This window comes from Ochlerotatus camptorhynchus, unplaced genomic scaffold, assembly GCF_037179485.1.
Source record: "Ochlerotatus camptorhynchus isolate MF236.1 unplaced genomic scaffold, CSIRO-AGI_Acam_v1.1 ptg000250l, whole genome shotgun sequence".
Lineage (NCBI taxonomy): Eukaryota > Metazoa > Arthropoda > Insecta > Diptera > Culicidae > Ochlerotatus > Ochlerotatus camptorhynchus.
This window is the reverse complement of record NW_027040740.1, coordinates 751,836-771,930: the sequence shown is the minus strand read 5'-3', so window position 1 is coordinate 771,930 and position 20,095 is coordinate 751,836. Positions and strand designations below refer to the sequence as shown.

At 36.0% G+C, this 20,095-nt stretch overlaps 3 protein-coding genes across 4 annotated transcripts in view; 2 read left to right on the top strand and 1 right to left on the bottom strand.

Annotated features, from left to right (window-relative positions):
* The first annotated feature begins 5,954 nt into the window (after positions 1–5,954).
* On the top strand, positions 5,955–9,454 carry LOC135704894 (uncharacterized protein F13E9.13, mitochondrial). The gene is made up of 5 exons (XM_065226435.1): positions 5,955–6,139; positions 8,285–8,367; positions 8,436–8,576; positions 8,801–9,000; positions 9,059–9,454. Exons 1-5 carry the CDS (start codon positions 6,064–6,066, stop codon positions 9,384–9,386), a joined length of 828 nt encoding a protein of 275 aa, XP_065082507.1. The 5' UTR covers positions 5,955–6,063; the 3' UTR covers positions 9,387–9,454.
* On the bottom strand, positions 9,429–13,684 carry mRpL52 (mitochondrial ribosomal protein L52). The gene is made up of 3 exons (XM_065226438.1): positions 13,568–13,684; positions 13,350–13,507; positions 9,429–9,623 (listed from the first exon to the last, which is right to left on the bottom strand). Exons 1-3 carry the CDS (start codon positions 13,611–13,613, stop codon positions 9,441–9,443), a joined length of 387 nt encoding a protein of 128 aa, XP_065082510.1. The 5' UTR covers positions 13,614–13,684; the 3' UTR covers positions 9,429–9,440.
* Positions 13,685–19,125: 5,441 nt separating this feature from the next.
* The window catches only part of LRR (Leucine-rich repeat), a 68,270-nt gene continuing 67,300 nt past the window's right edge, over positions 19,126–20,095 (top strand). For both annotated transcript variants that reach the window (XM_065226396.1, XM_065226395.1), the window contains exon 1: positions 19,126–19,307. In XM_065226396.1, coding sequence (XP_065082468.1) covers positions 19,271–19,307 — 37 coding nt within the window. In that variant the 5' untranslated portion in view covers positions 19,126–19,270. The remainder of the gene's footprint in view (positions 19,308–20,095) is intronic.

Sequence of the window (20,095 nt, the reverse complement as noted above, 5' to 3'; positions counted from 1 at the left end):
AAAAGGAATTGTTTTTGGACAGATTCTATGCGTTCTTCGTGTATGGAAATGTATGGATTCCATACTAGGTGGCAGTATTCCAGAATTGGCCTTACATATGTGGTATATAATAGCTTAATAGTGTATGGGTCTTCGAAATTATGACTGAACCTTTTGATGAAGCCTAGCATTCTGTTTGCTTTACTAATGATAGTATTATAATGTTCTATAAAAGTTAGTTTGGAGTCTAGGATTACACCTAGATCTCTTACAATTTTGCTTTTTTCTACTATTTGGTTGCCTAATGATATTTCAATATGCGGTGTTTCAATTTTTCTGCTAAATGCTCAGCGTGTATAAAAATGATAAACAAACAGCGTGTATAAAAATGATAAACATACAATACCATGAATTGTCCTGAGGATACCATATATTGTATTATGCAAAACAACTATATGGGATAATGGCGGTAAGTATAATTACCATTCAATATTATATTATTAATATTTCAGAACAAAATTTGAGGTGTAATACAAGACATATAGCTTTTGTATAATCAATTTTAAAATCATAAAACTGTATGTCATAACATTCTGGAATTTTTTTGGATTATTAAATTTGGGCTTTAAAAGGAAAGTAAACGTTATACCACAAACGAAGTGACAGACGGAGCGGCTCGAAAACTTTGGTGACTAACCTGCTATTTCAATTTTTCAGTGTACCACATGGCAACACCACTACTACTGGATTGTACTACATGGCAACACTACTACTGAATTGTATTAGAATTTTCACCAAATGTATTAGAATGTTTTGGTTCTATCTCTTTCACTCTACTCAAAACTGAAATGCATAAAAAATGACAAAATGATACACTCTTTGCACACTGTCAAATAATCATTGTACACAAAATCAACTTTGTTCAAATCAAAACAAAAAAAAACTAACCCATCTGGTGGATGATGGCACAAGCTTCCAAGAAAATTCTATTACAGTGAACCACATTATTTAAATGGATTTCTTCGTCAGTTAGTCGTCTGTCACTTCGTTTGTGGTTATACCATAGAGGTAACTGTTGGTTATACTGTGTAAATAGTTCATTGAGGTAATTTAACATTATGGTGTATTTTCTTGATATCAAGAGCAAATTTTCATTACGTCGAATGTAACAAAGGTAAACAAAGTCGAGCTAGCAGTGTCAATCGATTCTCCTGCTATTACACTATATACTGTCCGAATATAGGATCAAATCCCATTTTTAAATTTATTTACCAGTCAAATTGCTTTTTGACGTAATCACCTTCCGATCAAAATAGTTTTCGATGTTACTTAAGTCACCCAATTTCTATGGAGATGCCGTTTGACTTAAGTAACAGCGCTGAGAAACCCGTGAAAAGTGTACGTTCGTCGTTTCGCTTTCTCATTATTAAAGTGAATAAATCGAACTGTTTGTTGCTAAGATGATTTCGGTGGTCCTAAAATGATGAATGGGCTGCACGTAAGGAGACGTAATTTATAATTCTCCCGAATATCCTGGTAAATACACTTTGACTTAAGTAACAATAGGGGCCACCAAACGACGTATAATAACTTTTTACTCAAAAACCAGTATTTTTTAGCATGAAAGCTAGCGATTTGCATTTATATGATTAAAACCCTGCTAAATATGTTAAACATTGCTATCACTATGAGATTATATGTGTTTACTTGGAAATAGGAATAACTTTTCGGTCATCAAAACAAAACTTTATTTTTCTCGGATTGGTGCGAATGTTACTTACGACATAATGAAAATTTGCTCTTGATATATTCAAACGATTAAATTCGATAAGCACTTACTATATCCCATACAGTTCGTATTTATTCCTTTTTCTTGGATCAGGGATTATGACTGATCTTTATCTTACAACTGCTGACAGCATGGTACCATTATTTAAGTGACCTGCTAGTATAGTGGTACCATAGAGGTAACTCTAAGACTAGAAGGTCCCGAAATAACTTGCTCAACTTTTTGGCTCAGCTCTGGTACTCTCTTCGGTCCCAAGCTAATCGATTCACCCCTCGAAACATAGGAAAAACCAATAACCCCTCATTTTATCTGTCAAACTTTCATAGCGAATCAAAACAAACATTGCGTAGTACTAGAATTTCGACTAGAATGGGGTACGTTAATCGTTTGCTTGGGACCAATAGGCTAGTCAAGTAGTGAGCCAATTTAAAATCGCTAGTTTCGTATTGATTGTTGGTGGTACCATGTTGACAGTAGATGTGAGATCGAATTCAGCCTAAGTTAACGATTCATTTTGTGTAAAAACTAATTTATTCTTAAGAAACATCCACCGTCAATAAAAAACAAAAGTAAAAAAAAAACTGCCGATAGAAAACCTTTCATCGCTAGTTGATTTCACACCGTTATTACCGGGTCACGGCCGCAACTGCGTATTCCACCATATCATGCCACTCGTCAATCCGCTGAAAGCACTGCCAGTACTATTTACTCAACATGAAACGGCCACCACAAAAAAAAACGAGTACGGGCCCAAGAAGTCGCTGGACAGTGCCAAACGCATCTACTTGCATCGCGCATCATCTTTTTGCAGGAAATCTTCAACTTCGTGATAAATCTTCTTTATATCTACTCAGCGTACGCGCAGCTAACCACAGCTAAACACAATATTTCCTGCATCGTAGATAGAGTCGTCCCCCTCGGTCTGAACGTACTATTATAGTACGTTCAGACTACAGAGTTATAACATGTTATAGCGCTAACTTGATGGTGGTTTCTGTGTTGCAATTATTTGACAACCGTTATAACATGTTATAACCATAGAGGTAACTCTAAAACCAGAAGGTCCCGAACAAACGATCTCAACTTTTTGGCTCAGCTCTGGTACTATCTTCGGTCCCAAGCTAATCGATTCACCCCTCGAAACATAGGAAAATTCACTAACCCCTCATTCTATCTGTCAAACTTTCATAGCGAATCAAAACAAACATTGTGTAGTACTAGAATTTTGACTATAATGGAGTACGTTAATCGATTTGAGACCAATAGGCTAGTCAAGTAGTGAGCCAATTTAAAATCGTTAGTTTCCACCGGTTGTTATGACTCTTCAGTCTGGACAGCGTTTTAGGATAGAATATCTTTTAACTTTTAACATTTATTCACCAGCCTTGGTTGATCTCCCCGGGAGTCACTTCATACTGAAGTATGTTATTGAAGATAACAATTTGAACATAATTGAATTAAGTTAAACACTTTTGTTTTACACTCTGGATTTTCAAATCAACATGACGGGAAGCAACTGGAGCAAAACTAAAACAGGGTACACTTGTTCACTAATACATGTACATAAATTATTCCACTTATCATTTTATCGTCATTTTAGGATTCAGTAGATCCCAGTGTGCGTGTAATTTCGATCTATTTTAATTAGTGGAAGATGATTAATGATAGTATTTGGATTATTTACCGTATTATAACCACTTTTGTGACAGTTCAATGAGAATGTTCTAGCATTTTTTAAATGAGGGTTTTCTCAAAGGGAAAACAAATAATTATCATTGGATGGTATACCATATTTTAAGAATACGTAATATTAGCAACATAAAATGTTTTACCATACGTTATCGCTGAGAGCGTACAGTACAAGTATAAATGAAATCAAGGTTGCAAACACTCATTTCAGCTAAAACAATGTTTTTTTTTTAAATTATGAAATAATTAGACGCCATGATCATATTTTGAATTGGTAGGATACAAGAAGAGGTTGCAACGAATGTGTTTGACATATTGAACTTGTTTATTTCACTTCATGAGAGTCACAAACAGCGATTTTCAACACACTCACTCACTCACTCACTCACTCACTCACTCACTCATCGATCAGTAAATCGCTAGAAAGCAAAATTTACAGGTTTTATGTTTCAAACGCATACTTTGTAACCTCTTCTTGTAAGTTACAAGTAAAACATGCCATCATACCATCTTTTGGTTTTATTATTCCGAAAAACTTTATTTTAGCTGAAATGAGTATTTGCAACCTTGAATGAAATATAACTCAAAAAGTAACGGCATGACTTGAGTCTTTTCTATAGTATGAATCACTTCATAAATAGTTTTTGATTATGTGGGCGGTGGCAACTAACGATTTTAAATTGGCTCACTACTTAACTAGCCTATTGGTCCCAAGCAAATCGATTAACGTATTCCATTCCAGTCGAAATTCTATCACTACACTATGTTTGTTTTGATTCGCTATGAAAGTTTGACAGATAAAATGAGGGGTTCGTGGATTTTTCTTTGTTTCGAGGGGTGAATCGATTAGCTGGGGACCGAAGAGAGTACCAGAGCTGAGCCAAAAAGTTGAGCACGTTTCTTCGGGACCTTCTGGTCTTAGAGTTACCTCTATGGTTATACACTGGAGCCGCTTTTTACGCGGTTTGTTTTACACATTTTTTACGCGGTTGTTTTTTACGTGGATTTCGGAATTTACGCGTTTTTTTTACGCGGCACGTATCCCCCGCGTAAAAAGTGACTCCAGTGTACTCATTTCTAGTGAATTTAGCGAACAGTAATGTTTATTTACTTTGCTCGTTTGGTTCAGCGTTTGACGGTTCGTTTGGTTCTTCTTGCTTCAGTGTATTGAGCTTTTTGACGTTTAATCGGCGCACATCATCCCTGTGTACTAGATAGACTCAGCTGGGTGGCATCCCTATCTTGTTTGCCTTGCCTTGAAAAGAGCTAACATCGCTGCGGGCCCGCGAGTCGTGGGCCCCACTGACAGCTCATAATTTGCAAACAAATAGAAGATTCATGCCAGAATTTCAAAAAAAGTATATTTTAGATATTCTTAATATTTTTGTTTACATTTTGTGAAAAATAAACTTAGAACTCATAAAATATTATTTTCTGATTTTCTACCACGAAGTCAACCATTTATATGGCATGAAAGGGAAAATAATTTCATTTGATAAAAATTAGACAATGCAGTCACGCCATTTTTGCAGTTCACACTTGAATTGTGACGTTTCAGATGTGGGTTTCAATAACATGGCGGCATATCACCCAACCACAAACGAAGTGACAGACGGAGCGGCTCGAAAACTTTAATGACTAACCTGCTATTTCAATTTTTCAGTGTACCACATGGCAACACCACTACTACTGAATTGTACCACATGGCAACACTACTACTGGATTGTATTAGCATTTTCACCAAATGTATTAGAATGTTTTGGTTCTATCTCTTTCACTCTACTCAAAACTAAAATGCATAAAAAAATGACAAAATGATACACTCTTTGCACACTGTCAAAGAATCATTGTACACAAAATCAACTTTGTTCAAATCAAAACAAAAAAACTAACCCATCTGGTGGATGATGGCACAAGCTTCCAAGAAAATTCTATTACAGTGAACCACATTATTTTAATGGATTTCTTCGCCAGTTAGTCGTCTGTCACTTCGTTTGTGACCCAACTATTAAACTTAAACATCAAAAAGGTCTATGCGTGTCTCTCTGTATAGGACCTATTGAAAAGTGACGTGTGAGCTGTGTTTTGTAACAGTTACTCATTAATGGGTAACAGATACTCATTAATGGGTACAAAATTTTCTCATCAATGAGTTAAGCCACTTTTCTTCAAAATGGGTATTTGTTTACCCATTAATGGGTACTTTTAAGTTAGCGTGCATGCAACACTGTGTTGACAGATTGTGCAGTGTTGATTTCTAATGTTGTTTTCTTTTTGGCGGTGTATGGTGTAGTGTAAGCAGGAATAAGCACGAGTCCTTGACAGCTCAACATCATTTGTTTGTAAACAAAGGTGCATCCTATATCTACACCCTAAAATATTTCGGTGTACGGCAGTGTACCACCGGTGTAGCTACACCGCAAAAACGAAAACAACATGCAATTCGGTTAAAACAGTTTATTGCCGAGATGGACCGTCACACGGTCTAAGCCAGGAAAAAGAGGAGCAGACAAAAAACAGTTTATTCATACTAGACAAGTGTATTAAATAAATTTTATCTAGTTACTAGTTAAAAGGTAATAATACTCCCATCATCAAACTGAAATATGTCGTCCTGCTTCCGAAATTTGTTTGCTAACAAATTCCCTATCATTGGCATGGTGCACGTAGAAGCACTCCCAGGTGAGTCGTGAAATGTGTAAGGCCCAAAAATTGTAGGGTTACACTATATAGAAGGTTGAACGAACAGTTGGCGTAGGACTACACAGCAAAAAAAATGTAATATCGATCAACGTAATTCAAGCTGATGTATGAAATAATGATGTAATAGCAAAAAGCAGATACAATTTTACATCAATGGATGTAATTTTGTTCGCAAAATCGATGTATATCGTACAATGTGATATTACACAACCGATGAATTGACCTGGTTGCAGCAGTTTCGATGTAATATTCAACAACTTTTTTTGCTGTGTACGCTATTAAATGTAAACTATTTTGAGTAAAACATTATTTCATATAAGATTCTTATAAAATTGGTAATTGGTTAATTGCATGATCCAATCAGGTAGACGCATATAGCGGGTGATTCCTAGAATTTTTCATGCGGGTTTTGCTTCGCTAGGTTGAATTTAACCTATAATCATAATTGTGAAATGAATATTTGTCGCCCTGACGGTTTTGATTTGATGCGCATGGTTGTCGCATAGAGGGCCTGACATTAGATCCGTTTGCGTTGCGTTGACGTAAATTTGATAGTTAGACAATAGATTTAGCTGTCACTTTGCCGCAACGCGTCCGATCCGGATCTAATGTGCGTGGGCCTTAAGACTAGTAGGTCCCATAGAAACGTGCTCAACTTTTGGCTCAGCTCTGGTACTATCTTCGGTCCCAAGCTAATCGATTCACCCCTCGAAACATAGGAAAAACCAATAACCCCTCATTTTATCTGTCTTTCATAGCGAATCAAAACAAACATTGTGTAGTACTAGAATTTGTGAGCCAATTTTAAATCGTTAGTTTCGTATTGATTGTTGGTTGTCGATCGAGCGGGAAGCAATTCATGCCTTTTGTATATGCCAAACAGGGTAGCTTGAATATTAGACTAACCTGGTTAGTCGTTCCTTGATGAGCGCGCTGTACCGACACCGTGTGGCTGCGGCTGGTGGTTAACTGCAATCATGCAAAAAATTGTTGGTACTGTATACTGCTCTTTTCAGCATAGTTATCCCATTCGTAAAAACAGCAAGTTAAGAAAAATTCTGCTGAAGATTTTTTTTCTCTATGGACTCTTACGGACGGGACAACGTAGTCCTGACCAAAGTAGAAAATTTTTCCTGTTCATATTATGGTACTTGACAATCGATTCCAATGTATAACTCATTTTCGCCAAAAATGCTAATGGGACTGTTATGCCACATAGGGCAATTGAGGTCTCGGGGGTAGGAATACATGCTCGTGGTTCATTGATTCTTTAATTTACATGATGTTTTAGACAATGCTTGACGTTCACCAATTTTTCAAAAGTATTTTGTTGAAAAGCAATAGTTTTACCCTTGGTACTGCGAATTCACTCAATGTGATTGTCAAGCGCGAGCCAAACATTCAGAAGCAATAAATGCAGTTACTGTTCTTGTCTATCGTGAAGCTTTGTAATCTCATAAAAATGATCCACACGTTTTCATAACACATCCTTAATGTTATGCTCAAAGACAAGTGATGCAAGTATAAAAATCAGCATAGTTTTTATGACTCAGCATAGTTTCCAATTGCAGTAAAACACACTTTAGCGAAGCATGTATGTAAATCAACTTTTATAGATTGATGGGAGCTCGAGCATTCCTGGCTCAGAGCCTTTGGCGGGAGTCAACTGAGAAAGAGCGAAACAGTTTTAAACTTGAACAAGTTTTCAAGCAGTTTTCCATTGGCTTGTAAAATAAAATTGATTTACTTCGCAGTACCCAGGTTTTACCTATTGGACTCAAAGACAAGAGGGGTAGAGAAAATTCTGATCGATCGATGCAAAGAAATTGAAAATGTATCATGGAATAGCGGAGTTATAATCTATCAAAACCTGGCCACTTTTCGTTACATGTTCATTGAGGTTAAAACACAAGGTGTAGAAGTGTAGAAAACAAAGACGTAGACATTCATTAATTGCCAGCTACTTTTTACAATTGAAAATTTGTGTTGGATCAAAATATGAGTAAAAGAGCAGATGAATTATTAAATTCAAAACAAACAAAAGCGTAGGATGATGAAATGTGTCAGTTAGATAGGTCTTACTTACATAATCATGGAAATTCTCATACGGTCTGTTTTTTCAAGGATCCCCTTTTTGCAAAAGAGATTTCAATGCGACGATTGATAAAGCAGTCCAAGAAGCAAAAGTTTATGCAGACAATGGAATAGTATGAAAAGCGTTATGTACCTGGTGTAATCTATTAACAAACATGCTAATTTTCTCCCAAATCGACAGGATGCAATAATGATTGAAAACATGTATGATATCCCGTATGTTCAAAGCAGATACTTTGGTCCGGAAACGGTAGCATGCATGGCGAGAATTGCCACTGTTATCAGAGAAACTATTGGAGATAATATTCCATGTGGAATTCAGGTAGGTGTTCAAGGTACTGATGATGAACGCATAAATATCCGATGTAGATAGGAATTCCATATCACAGGGAACAGATTTAGCGATAGTAAAGATGTCGATAATAAAGTCGTGTGACTCTCTGTAGCTGTTACATAATTAGGGGGAATAATATCACCAACGAAATAATACACTACAATGATTATTTTTCTCCACATGGTTATCGTATCATTTTCTTCTATTTACAGATTTTAGCTTGCGGTAATAAAGAAGCATTAGCCGTAGCTAAGGCGTGCAATTTAAACTTTATACGTGCTGAAGGATATGTTTTCTCTCACGTAGCGGATGAAGGATTTACCGATGCTGATGCAGGACAAATATTAAGATATCGGAAGCATATCAATGCTGAAAATATTCAAATTTTTACTGACATTAAGAAGAAGCACAGGTACTTCCTGCAGATTATGTCAATTTCCATCCGTTATATTTTCTCAAATTAATTCTAGCTCCCACGCCATAACGAATGACGTCTCGCTACTGGAAACAGCCAAAGCAGCAGAATATTTTCGCTCGGATGGAATTGTACTAACGGGAAGTTCCACCGGCTGCGAGACTAACGTGGAAGAAGTTGGATCATTGAAAAGTGAAGTCCTACTACCATTGATTGTAGGATCCGGGGTTACTATAGACAATATAAGTAAATATTGGAATTTGGCTGATGCTGCTATAGTCGGATCACACTTTAAAAAAGATGGACATTGGAAAGGCGAATTAAGTGAGACTAAAGTACGTTCTTTCATTGAGAAGCTAGATGGCTTTCGGAGTAAGGTTTAGGAGTGTAACGTTGCGTGGTTTTTAAATAAAGATAAACTATCGATTATTGATAAATTATTTATGTAACAACAAGTGACCCTTAGGTTTAAGTTTACTCTGCAGGATACTCTTCTTCTCCATTTGTTTTTCTTCCTGCAATTTGTTGTACCGTTCTAATGCGAAGTCCATTTCCTTTGACATTGTAACAATTTTAGTTGCAAGTTCATGCTGCTGCAGTAGCTTTTTCTTTTGGTTTGCCTATGAGTTAAACATTCATATTTCATTAAAGGTCTTATGAACAAAACAATAAGGCCCGTTCTCGTACATCAGCAGTAGCTACACTCCCTAGTATTTAGAGCGTAACGAGTTAAGCACTTCATTAAAGCAGTTACAATGAAATTTATTATCACTTGATCTTCAAATTAAACCTATTGTATTTCTATTTTCCTAACACAGAGAAAAGTATTTAACATTAACTCTTCGAGCTCCAAACCAAAACCATATATTTCGCTATTTTTGTAATATCTTTGTTATGTTAAACGGATTTCTAATGTATTTATTTTGTTAATAAGGGTATCAGTCTTGCCTTTTTAATAGTTTAATTGGCCATGTCACACGAAGACGGGTTCGATGGTTAATTTAATTTTGAATGTTGGTCGTTTCTGTAGACAAGTTGTTTTAGCAAGCTAGAATTGATTGATTTTTTCCTAATATGTACCATGAAAGATTATAAAAGTACCTAATAGAATGCTCCATGCTCAAATTTGTTGTTGCACTGTTACATAGTACAGTAACAGTGGCTACAGAATACAGAATACTGGCCTTCGGAAAAATATGTTTAATAAATAATCAGGAATTTATGGTATTAAAACAGAACCGTAATAAACAGGTCAATTAAACATTGAAAATAACCTTTCTAGCGGTATAAAAATATTAGCCAGAATAGGTGATAAATACACATTATTTAATTAAAAATGCCGTTCAGTTTGGGACCCGAAAAATTAAGGCATTTCACAAAAAAACGTAAGTTTAATGTTGTTGGTCTCTTTTGTGTCTACATCGTTGAAACTACTTTTCAAAGTGGTACAAAGTGGAATCTAGAATATATATTTAAGATAAGGTGGGACAAGATGGGTTATCTACCGTGCCAGCACCATATTTGACGAGTCCCTAATGATGACGCACTCGTGTTATTTTTATCGCATCTCGATTTTGACAAGATATTTTTTTAAACTTTGTTACACCATCATCCCTAGAGCACAGGAACTAATATTTGCAGATGTAACATTTCAAAAATAATGATTGAAAATAGTCGAACATTATTGAGTTTTAGGAACCGCTTCGAACATGGTGCCTCCACGGTATTTGATTTATTTAGCTTTTTGATTGTCAACATCAACAGGCACAATGCTGGTTTGTTAAAGCAAACCATCTTTGGTTTGTCATTGAATCTGTCGATTTGTATTACCCATCTAGCCCCACCTTACCCTACCTATTAGGGTGATTCAAAATATCGATTTTGCTTCAAATCTAAATTTCATTCCATAATTTCATGCAAGCATTCATACGACTGCCTCAATGAGGCCCCAGGTTCTGATCACTCCTAAAAAAATTGAGCTCATTTATTATAGTCACTTTAACGCTCTTGGGTCATTCGTGACTTGTCCGAGGGTGAGATTTGAACTCGTGACTATAGCGTGAGATATGGATGCTAACCATTATGCCGGGGTCGCCCCCTTCCCCTTTGAAGTTTATATGACATATATTGCTTTTTACATCAAACTCGACAAATAAGCGCGTGTTCGCTTATTAAAAAGTGTGATACTGCGAGTTTCCGTCTAAACGTCTTGTTGTCTTCGGTTCCTTATGATTCAAGCAATAAAAGCTCCGAAGATACCTAAACGATTTGACGAAAACGTGCATTTTATCACACTTTTTGCATTTTTTTGGGTAGTCCAGTTTTTGATGCAATCAGCAATGCTATGGGAAAAGAGAACTTTTTGATTTATGGATAAACTTGCTTTAACTACTTATAGCAAATTTTCTCAGCTACAACTTTGCTGAAGACCACTTTTAATCGAACTTAATGAATTGCTTCATCAACTGCTCAGCTGGCAACATTACTTGGCGCGAATAGAGATTGCTAAAGTATGATTGTGTTAGTAATTTTTCCCGATGAAAACATTTCTCGTATACGTATACGCTACCTAGTGTGTGTACGATAAACGACAGCAATCTCTATAATAGACGAGTGCACGGATGGATTTGAGTTCACTCACTCTAGAGTCGGTGTATAATGAGTCACGCCAAGAGTGAAGCCAAGTCTACCTATTGAACTGTCAAAGCGGCTACCTATCGTGCAAAGTAAATAAACATTACGATGCTATGAAAGGTTCACGAAAGGTATTGCAATAAAATATAAAATATAATCGAAGAAATGAGCATAAACACGCAGTGAGCGTTAAATTGTCATGGGATACGCTCGGTAATGATTAGTAATGAGAATTTCTACTATTTTTGTTAAGATAATTTGACAAAATCACTGATATAATGATTTAATACAGCCGCAGTATTTTTTCTCTCGCTAGAAGTCATTTGAAGTTGTTGTAGAAGTCCTCTGTTGCCAAGTGAAAAGAATTGGAATCTTTCGAAAACCGTGATGCGAGTTCAACTGTTTTTCTCTTGGCGTGACTCATTATACACCGACTCTAACTCACTCGACAAAAAGTGACACAACAGCGGGGCCCTGTTTACTAAAAATGAACACATGAATAATACTCACGTAACATTTGAAACCGGCCTATCAACTTTCGTACACAAAACTTGTTAAGCCTAGAGTCGGTGTATAATGAGTCACGCCAAGAGAAAAACAGTTGAACTCGCATCACGGTTTTCGAAAGATTCCAATTCTTTTCACTTGGCAACAGAGGACTTCTACAACAACTTCAAATGACTTCTAGCGAGAGAAAAAATACTGCGGCTGTATTAAATCATTATATCAGTGATTTTGTCAAATTATCTTAACAAAAATAGTAGAAATTCTCATTACTAATCATTACCGAGCGTATCCCATGACAATTTAACGCTCACTGCGTGTTTATGCTCATTTCTTCGATTATATTTTATATTTTATTGCAATACCTTTCGTGAACCTTTCATAGCATCGTAATGTTTATTTACTTTGCACGATAGGTAGCCGCTTTGACAGTTCAATAGGTAGACTTGGCTTCACTCTTGGCGTGACTCATTATACACCGACTCTAGTTAAGCCTTTTTCGCGCGAACCGAATACGACCACGCAAACTAACATCACCATCGGGTAGGGGAAATTCCCCTCTTTCCGACAGTGCTCTTGGTTTGCGTGGACGTACTTCGGTTCTCGTGGAAAGGACCTAGCAAATTATTTACAAAAATTGATATGCCCTTTTCAAATGTTACGTGAACATTATTCATGTGTTCATTTTTAGTAAACAGGGCCCGCTGTTGTGTCATTTTTTGTTCAGTAGATGAACAAAAGTTCACCCGTGCACTCGTCAATAGAGCAAAAAATCCAGGCTATTATAATAAATGTCAGAGCAAGATGCAGTGTTTATAGATATGCCTATTGCCGCTATTTGCATAACAGTCTCATGTCCTGTGGGCAAAGTATATTCGTTATGATTCAGATAGCACAGTAGGATGACGAGAGCAACACATTTTCCATAGTAAATTCCACATAAACTTCAAAGGGCCATGCAGTATGAGAGCACAGCTAATGAATTCAATTTTTGGAAGAATGATCAGAGGCCTCATTGGGGAAGTCGAAACGAAGCGTTTTTAGTATGAACGCCTGTATGGAAACAATCGTTTCGATATGTTGAACCACCGTAATGTATATTCTATGTTGTCCATTGTTGCTCTCTAATAAGATTACGTTTACATTAACCGAACATGTTGTTCACAAAGAGAATCTGCTGTGCGAGAATGGGCCTAATTTGTACTTACCCCTAGAGGCGTAACTCTACCATCCATAAAGGTATAATCTGGAAGATCTGTTAATGGTCCTGATTTGTTAGGATTCTTCGGTAGGTTGTTCTTTTCACACCATTTATGCCCGGCGTGCTTATAGGTTGAGGTTGAGCTTAGCGCACGGATGATGTAATCTATTGAAGTTCAAGTAGGATTAGAAATATAAAGACAATTGTGCACAACAATATTCTTACGTGGTGCTATACTGCCTCTGTAGGTTACTTGCGCAAATAAACTCATTTTCCTTGATTTTTGTCGTCAATATTTCTTTATAGTTTTGTCCTCTCAAAGCCGAAAAAAGAATCAAAACAATATGACTGTCAGGTCAGTCGGTGCGTTCCCGTTGACAGTATGGTCCATGGTGGGAACACGCTATTTCAAAACTTCCCAAATTTGGGAAGAATCCACCCAGATTGGTCAAAACTGAAGCTACCCAAAAATGGGTAAACTATGATGGGAGTGACAAGTTGACAAATAAACAAAGTCGCCCGCATAAATGCGAACCATCACATGACCTTACCGATAATGGTTATAAATTGTTTATAATCCCTGCTAAACTTCAACTGAAATGGTTATGGAACTTTACATGAACGTTTGTGTGATAAAGTTTTAACCTTATGTATTATGGTTTTTTGGAAGCGGACCTTACAAATAATGGGTTGTTAAGAACCATTACCATTCCAAATTCTTGTTTTCTCTATACATTTTCGGAAAGAGAACTATATTAGAACGTTTTTACTTATGGTTTGAGAACATTAATGGTTATGGTTATGGTAGTCAGTAAGGTCCATTAATGGTTTTGTATTATCGCTCAACTTTACGTGAAATATATCGTGAATTGGTAATCAGTAATTTACAGGCAACCAATTCGCGATATATTCCACATAAAGTTGATCGATGTTACAAAACCATTCATGGACCTTACTGGTTACCATAACCATTACCATTAATGTTCTCAAACCATAAGTTAAAAGGTTTTAGTATAGTTCTCTTTCCGAAAATGTATGGAGAAAACAAGAATTTTGAATGGTAATGGTTCTTAACAACCCATTATTTGTAAGGTCCACTTCCAAAAAACTATAATACTTAAGGTTAAAACTTTATCATTAAACGTTCATGTAAAGTTCCATAACCATTTCAGTTGAAGTTTAGCAGGGATTATAAACAATTTTAACCATTTTAGGTAAGGTCAATTTATGGTTCGCACTTATGCGGGCGATCGGCATGAAGATGTTGTGAATTTGTCAACTTGTCACTCACAACATAGTTTACACATTTGTGGGTAGGTTCAGTTTTGACCGATCTGGGTGAATTCTACCCAAATTTAAGTAGATTTAGCGTGTATATACAGTGTGATCAACGACGGTGGTAGTGGTAAGTGTGATTACCTCTCGCCCCAGTAGGCCTGGGTTCAATCCCAGTCGGCGCCGCCGGGATGTTCTGAGGCATCACGGATAGAAATCTCCTTATACCTTTTGGCAAATTTCCATTGCTGATTATTCATAAAATGTATAAGTCAACTAATAAGCAGACGCCTTGCAAAAAGTTAATAAAGATCATGTGTCAAATGAAATGTATAAGCGGTCACACATACCTTTTATGCATTCTAATAGGAGCTATGTGGTTTGTCTTATGGAATTTATAAGGCTGATGCTTTGGCAAAAATGTATAAGTGAAACACATGAATTAAATAATTGATTTTCGTTTCGTGAGACCTGTGCACGGGTGAACTTAAGTTCATCTACTGAAAAAAAATGACCCAACAGCGGGGCCCTGTTTACTAAAAATGAACACATGAATAATGTTCGCGTAACATTTGAAAAGAGCCTATCAACTTTTGTAAATAATTTGCTAGGTCCTTTTCACGAGAACCGAAGTACGCCCACGCAAACCAAGAACACTATCGGGAAGGGGAAAATTTACTCTGCTAGATGGTGTTGTTAGTTTGCGTAAGCGTATTCGGTTCGCGCGAAAAAGGCTTAACAAGTTTTGTGTACATAAGTTGATAGACCCGTTTCAAATGTTACGTGAGTATTATTCATGTGTTCATTTTTAGTAAACAAGGCCCCGCTGTTGTGTCAAAAAAATTTTAGTAGAGAACTAAAGTCACCCGTGCACACCCGCATAAACGCGAACCATAAATTGACCTTACGTAAAATGGTTAAAAATTGTTTATAATCCCTGCTAAACTTCAACTGAAATGGTTATGGAACTTTACATGAACGTTTAATGATAAAGTTTCAACCAAGGTTGCAAAGACTCATTTCAGCTAAAATAATGTTTTTCGGAATAATAAAACCAAAAGATGGTATGATGGCATGTTTAACTTGTAACTTACAAGAAGAGGTTACAAAGTATGCGTTGGAAACCGAGTTGGAAACATAAAACATGTAAATTTTGCTTTCTATGAGTCACAATCAGCGGTTTGCTGATCGCTGAGTGAGTGAGTGAGTGAGTGAGTGAGTGTGAAAAATCGCTGATTGTGACTCTCATGAAGTGAAATAAACAGGTTTAATATGTCAAACACATTCTTTGCAACCTCTTCTTGTATCCTACCAATTCAAAATTTGATCATGGCATCTAATTATTTCATAATTTAGAAAAACATTGTTTTAGCTGAAATGAGTCTTTGCAACCTTGGTTTCAACCTTATGTATTATGGTTTTTTGGAACTGGACCTTACAAATAATGGGTTGTTAAGTTGGTAAGTGTGATTACCTCTCGCCCCAGTAGGCCTGGGTTCAATCCCAGTCGGCGCCGCCGGGATGTTCTGAGGCATCACGGATAGAAATCTCCTTATACCTTTTGGCAAATTTCCATTGCTGATTATTCATAAAATGTATAAGTCAACTAATAAGCAGACGCCTTGCAAAAAGTTAATAAAGATCATGTGTCAAATGAAATGTATAAGCGGTCACACATACCTTTTATGCATTCTAATAGGAGCTATGTGGTTTGTCTTATGGAATTTATAAGGCTGATGCTTTGGCAAAAATGTATAAGTGAAACACATGAATTAAATAATTGATTTTCGTTTCGTGAGACCTGTGCACGGGTGAACTTAAGTTCATCTACTGAAAAAAAATGACCCAACAGCGGGGCCCTGTTTACTAAAAATGAACACATGAATAATGTTCGCGTAACATTTGAAAAGAGCCTATCAACTTTTGTAAATAATTTGCTAGGTCCTTTTCACGAGAACCGAAGTACGCCCACGCAAACCAAGAACACTATCGGGAAGGGGAAAATTTACTCTGCTAGATGGTGTTGTTAGTTTGCGTAAGCGTATTCGGTTCGCGCGAAAAAGGCTTAACAAGTTTTGTGTACATAAGTTGATAGACCCGTTTCAAATGTTACGTGAGTATTATTCATGTGTTCATTTTTAGTAAACAAGGCCCCGCTGTTGTGTCAAAAAAATTTTAGTAGAGAACTAAAGTCACCCGTGCACACCCGCATAAACGCGAACCATAAATTGACCTTACGTAAAATGGTTAAAAATTGTTTATAATCCCTGCTAAACTTCAACTGAAATGGTTATGGAACTTTACATGAACGTTTAATGATAAAGTTTCAACCAAGGTTGCAAAGACTCATTTCAGCTAAAATAATGTTTTTCGGAATAATAAAACCAAAAGATGGTATGATGGCATGTTTAACTTGTAACTTACAAGAAGAGGTTACAAAGTATGCGTTGGAAACCGAGTTGGAAACATAAAACATGTAAATTTTGCTTTCTATGAGTCACAATCAGCGGTTTGCTGATCGCTGAGTGAGTGAGTGAGTGAGTGAGTGAGTGTGAAAAATCGCTGATTGTGACTCTCATGAAGTGAAATAAACAGGTTTAATATGTCAAACACATTCTTTGCAACCTCTTCTTGTATCCTACCAATTCAAAATTTGATCATGGCATCTAATTATTTCATAATTTAGAAAAACATTGTTTTAGCTGAAATGAGTCTTTGCAACCTTGGTTTCAACCTTATGTATTATGGTTTTTTGGAACTGGACCTTACAAATAATGGGTTGTTAAGAACCATTACCGTTCCAAATTCTTGTTTTCTCCATACATTTTCGGAAAGAGAACTATATTAGAACCTTTTAACTTATGGTTTGAGAACTCTAATGGTAATGGTTATGGTAGTCAGTATGGTCCACGAATGGTTTTGTAACATCGATCAACTTTATGTGGAATATATCGCGAATTGGTTGCCTGTAATTTACTGATTACCAATTCACGATATATTCCACGTAAAGTTGAGCGATAATACAAAACCATTAATGGACCTTACTGACTACCATAACCATTACCATTAAAGTTCTCAAACCATAAGTTAAAAGGTTCTAATATAGTTCTCTTTCTGAAAATGTATGGAGAAAACAAGAATTTGGAATGGTAATGGTTCTTAACAACCCATTATTTGTAAGGTCCATTTCCAAAAAACCATAATACATAAGGTTGAAACTTTATCATTAAACGTTCATGTAAAGTTCCATAACCATTTCAGTTAAAGTTTAGCAGGGATTATAAACAATTTTTAACCATTTTAGGTAAGGTCAATTTATGGTTCGCGTTTATGCGGGCAGGTCTATAACATCTCTGATCACTCTTTCCTTCGAAAGGGAAGTAAAACGCTGTCCAGACTGGAGAGTTATAACATGTTATAACGATTGTCAAATAATTGCAACACAGAAACCACCATCAAGATAGCGCTATAATATGTTATAACTCTGTAGTCTGAACGTACTATAATAGGCTAGTAAATTCGTTTGTTTTTACTGGTTGTTACTAGAGTCGGTGTATGTATTATACTCTACACGGAAAGAAATCTCCTTATACCTTTTGGCAAATTTCTATTGCTGATTATTCATAAAATGTACACTCAAAAAATATTAAAATCTAAATAGTATAAAAGTTACGCTAAATAGCAACTCTCCGTACCGACACAAAGGTCGGTATAAAGGGAGAGAATGCAAACTTAGTATAAAAATGGTTTATGCGTGTCATAGTATAAAATCGAAATATACTTACAATGCATAGATACGGTTTGTTCAAGAGAATGTATTTTTCGCTTCTTTATTTTATTCATGGTAAATATTATTGTGTTCAAATGAAAATAAAAATTGTCTCAGGAAGCTTTTTTCATTAGTTTATTTTTTATTAATAATATTTAAAAAATACCTACAATTTCGATGCTGCCCAGCAGATTACAGGCGCAGTAGAAATCCGCTGGGACAAAGACCTTCACCAGCACGAAGCTCCGAAGGGAATCCAGATGTTCTTATTCCTGTCATTTTAGTAAACACTGATCGAATTCCACTCCATTATTCGGACTTAGTATAATTTTGACGAAAATTTTAATCGAACCAATGTATAAATTTTGAAAAACCATAAAATGCATAAAATTTAATCTATATTCGTTTTGTAATATTTTTGAGTGTATAAGTCAACTAATAAGCAGACGCCTTGCAAAAAGTTAATGCAGCTCATGTGTCAAATGAAATGTATAAGCGGTCACATATACCTTTTATGCATTCTTGTAGGACCTATGTGGTTTGTCTTATGGAATGTATAAGGCTGATGCTTTGGCAAAAATGTATAAGTGAAACACATGAATAAAATAATTGATTTTCGTTTCGTGTAGTTGTTACAACCTCGCTTAAAATATAACCATAAAATTGTTATTTAAGATTTACCGTGATCATAGATTTTGACGTTTCGTCTTCGACATTTCCGAGAAAGCAAAATGGTTGACAGAAAAATATAAAAACATTTCACTGTTTGAACTTTGTGAAAATTTGTGAGTTTTGTCGAAAAAAATATGTATTAGGGCATACGAAAATCAATTGAGCGTACTAATCAAATGTAATAGTAACGGAAAAACATCGATCTGGCCAAAATGTCGACTAGATCTCAACTTACTAAAGACCTAAATGGTAAGTAAATGTGTGACTAATGGGAATTCCATCGAGCGTAAAGATGGGTAAAGAGCATAAATACAGACTTCAATGTAAATAATGTTCATCATGAAAAACATGATAATCATTAATTATTGACGTAAATAATGCGCGACGTCAATAATAGAAATGTACATACATATTAAAATATAGTTACAGGTATTCATGATGTTTTTAGATATGTATGTCAACCTGGTTCAGATTTGAAACATAATTTTGTAATAACTGCTTGCATTAGACATGTTGAGAAACCCGTTTTATCACACGGATTTATATATTTATTTATATGATAACAGGAGAAACTGGGGCAAGGCGACAACGTTGAAAACCACAGATTATGACACTTAAATTGGTAAAATAATCGGCCCTCACCAAAAGGAAGAGTTTAAAGTGTTTTCTACTGTAATGTAATTAACAGCTTAGCGCCAGCTGTAAATCTCCTTAATGGTAATAACTGTAAATCTCCTTAATTATAACCAACAAACAGCAGGAGGGGAGGGGAGAGTGTCTACAATTTATTTACATTAAAAAAAAAAGTGTCTGTCTTTGCAGGGTTAGCGGGGACAGGGTTTAAAATTGTTCCATGTAGCTTATGGGCAGCTTTTCCACCAAATTTAGTTTATTGACATTTAATCAATTGGGACGGCATCATTTTCATTGTTTGAAAAAGAGGGTATCAAATCCTCATTACGACGCCGTGAGCCACTCAGCATATTCTCAGTATATCGTTTATGGCGGTAAGATCCTTGAACCTGAACAATTCGAGC

What these genes read in the sequence shown, in the direction of transcription:
- LOC135704894 (XM_065226435.1), top strand. Translation starts at nt 6,064, where the DNA reads ATGTCGTCCTGCTTCCGAAATTTGTTTGCTAACAAATTCCCTATCATT. An exon ending in GCACGTAGAAGCACTCCCAG is followed by an intron (nt 6,140 to 8,284) that starts GTGAGTCGTGAA and finishes TGTTTTTTCAAG; the next exon opens with GATCCCCTTTTTGCAAAAGA. An exon ending in TTTATGCAGACAATGGAATA is followed by an intron (nt 8,368 to 8,435) that starts GTATGAAAAGCG and finishes CCAAATCGACAG; the next exon opens with GATGCAATAATGATTGAAAA.
- mRpL52 (XM_065226438.1), bottom strand. Translation starts at nt 13,613, where the DNA reads ATGAGTTTATTTGCGCAAGTAACCTACAGAGGCAGTATAGCACCAC. An exon ending in CAGAGGCAGTATAGCACCAC is followed by an intron (nt 13,508 to 13,567) that starts GTAAGAATATTG and finishes GAACTTCAATAG; the next exon opens with ATTACATCATCCGTGCGCTA. An exon ending in GTAGAGTTACGCCTCTAGGG is followed by an intron (nt 9,624 to 13,349) that starts GTAAGTACAAAT and finishes TTTAACTCATAG; the next exon opens with GCAAACCAAAAGAAAAAGCT.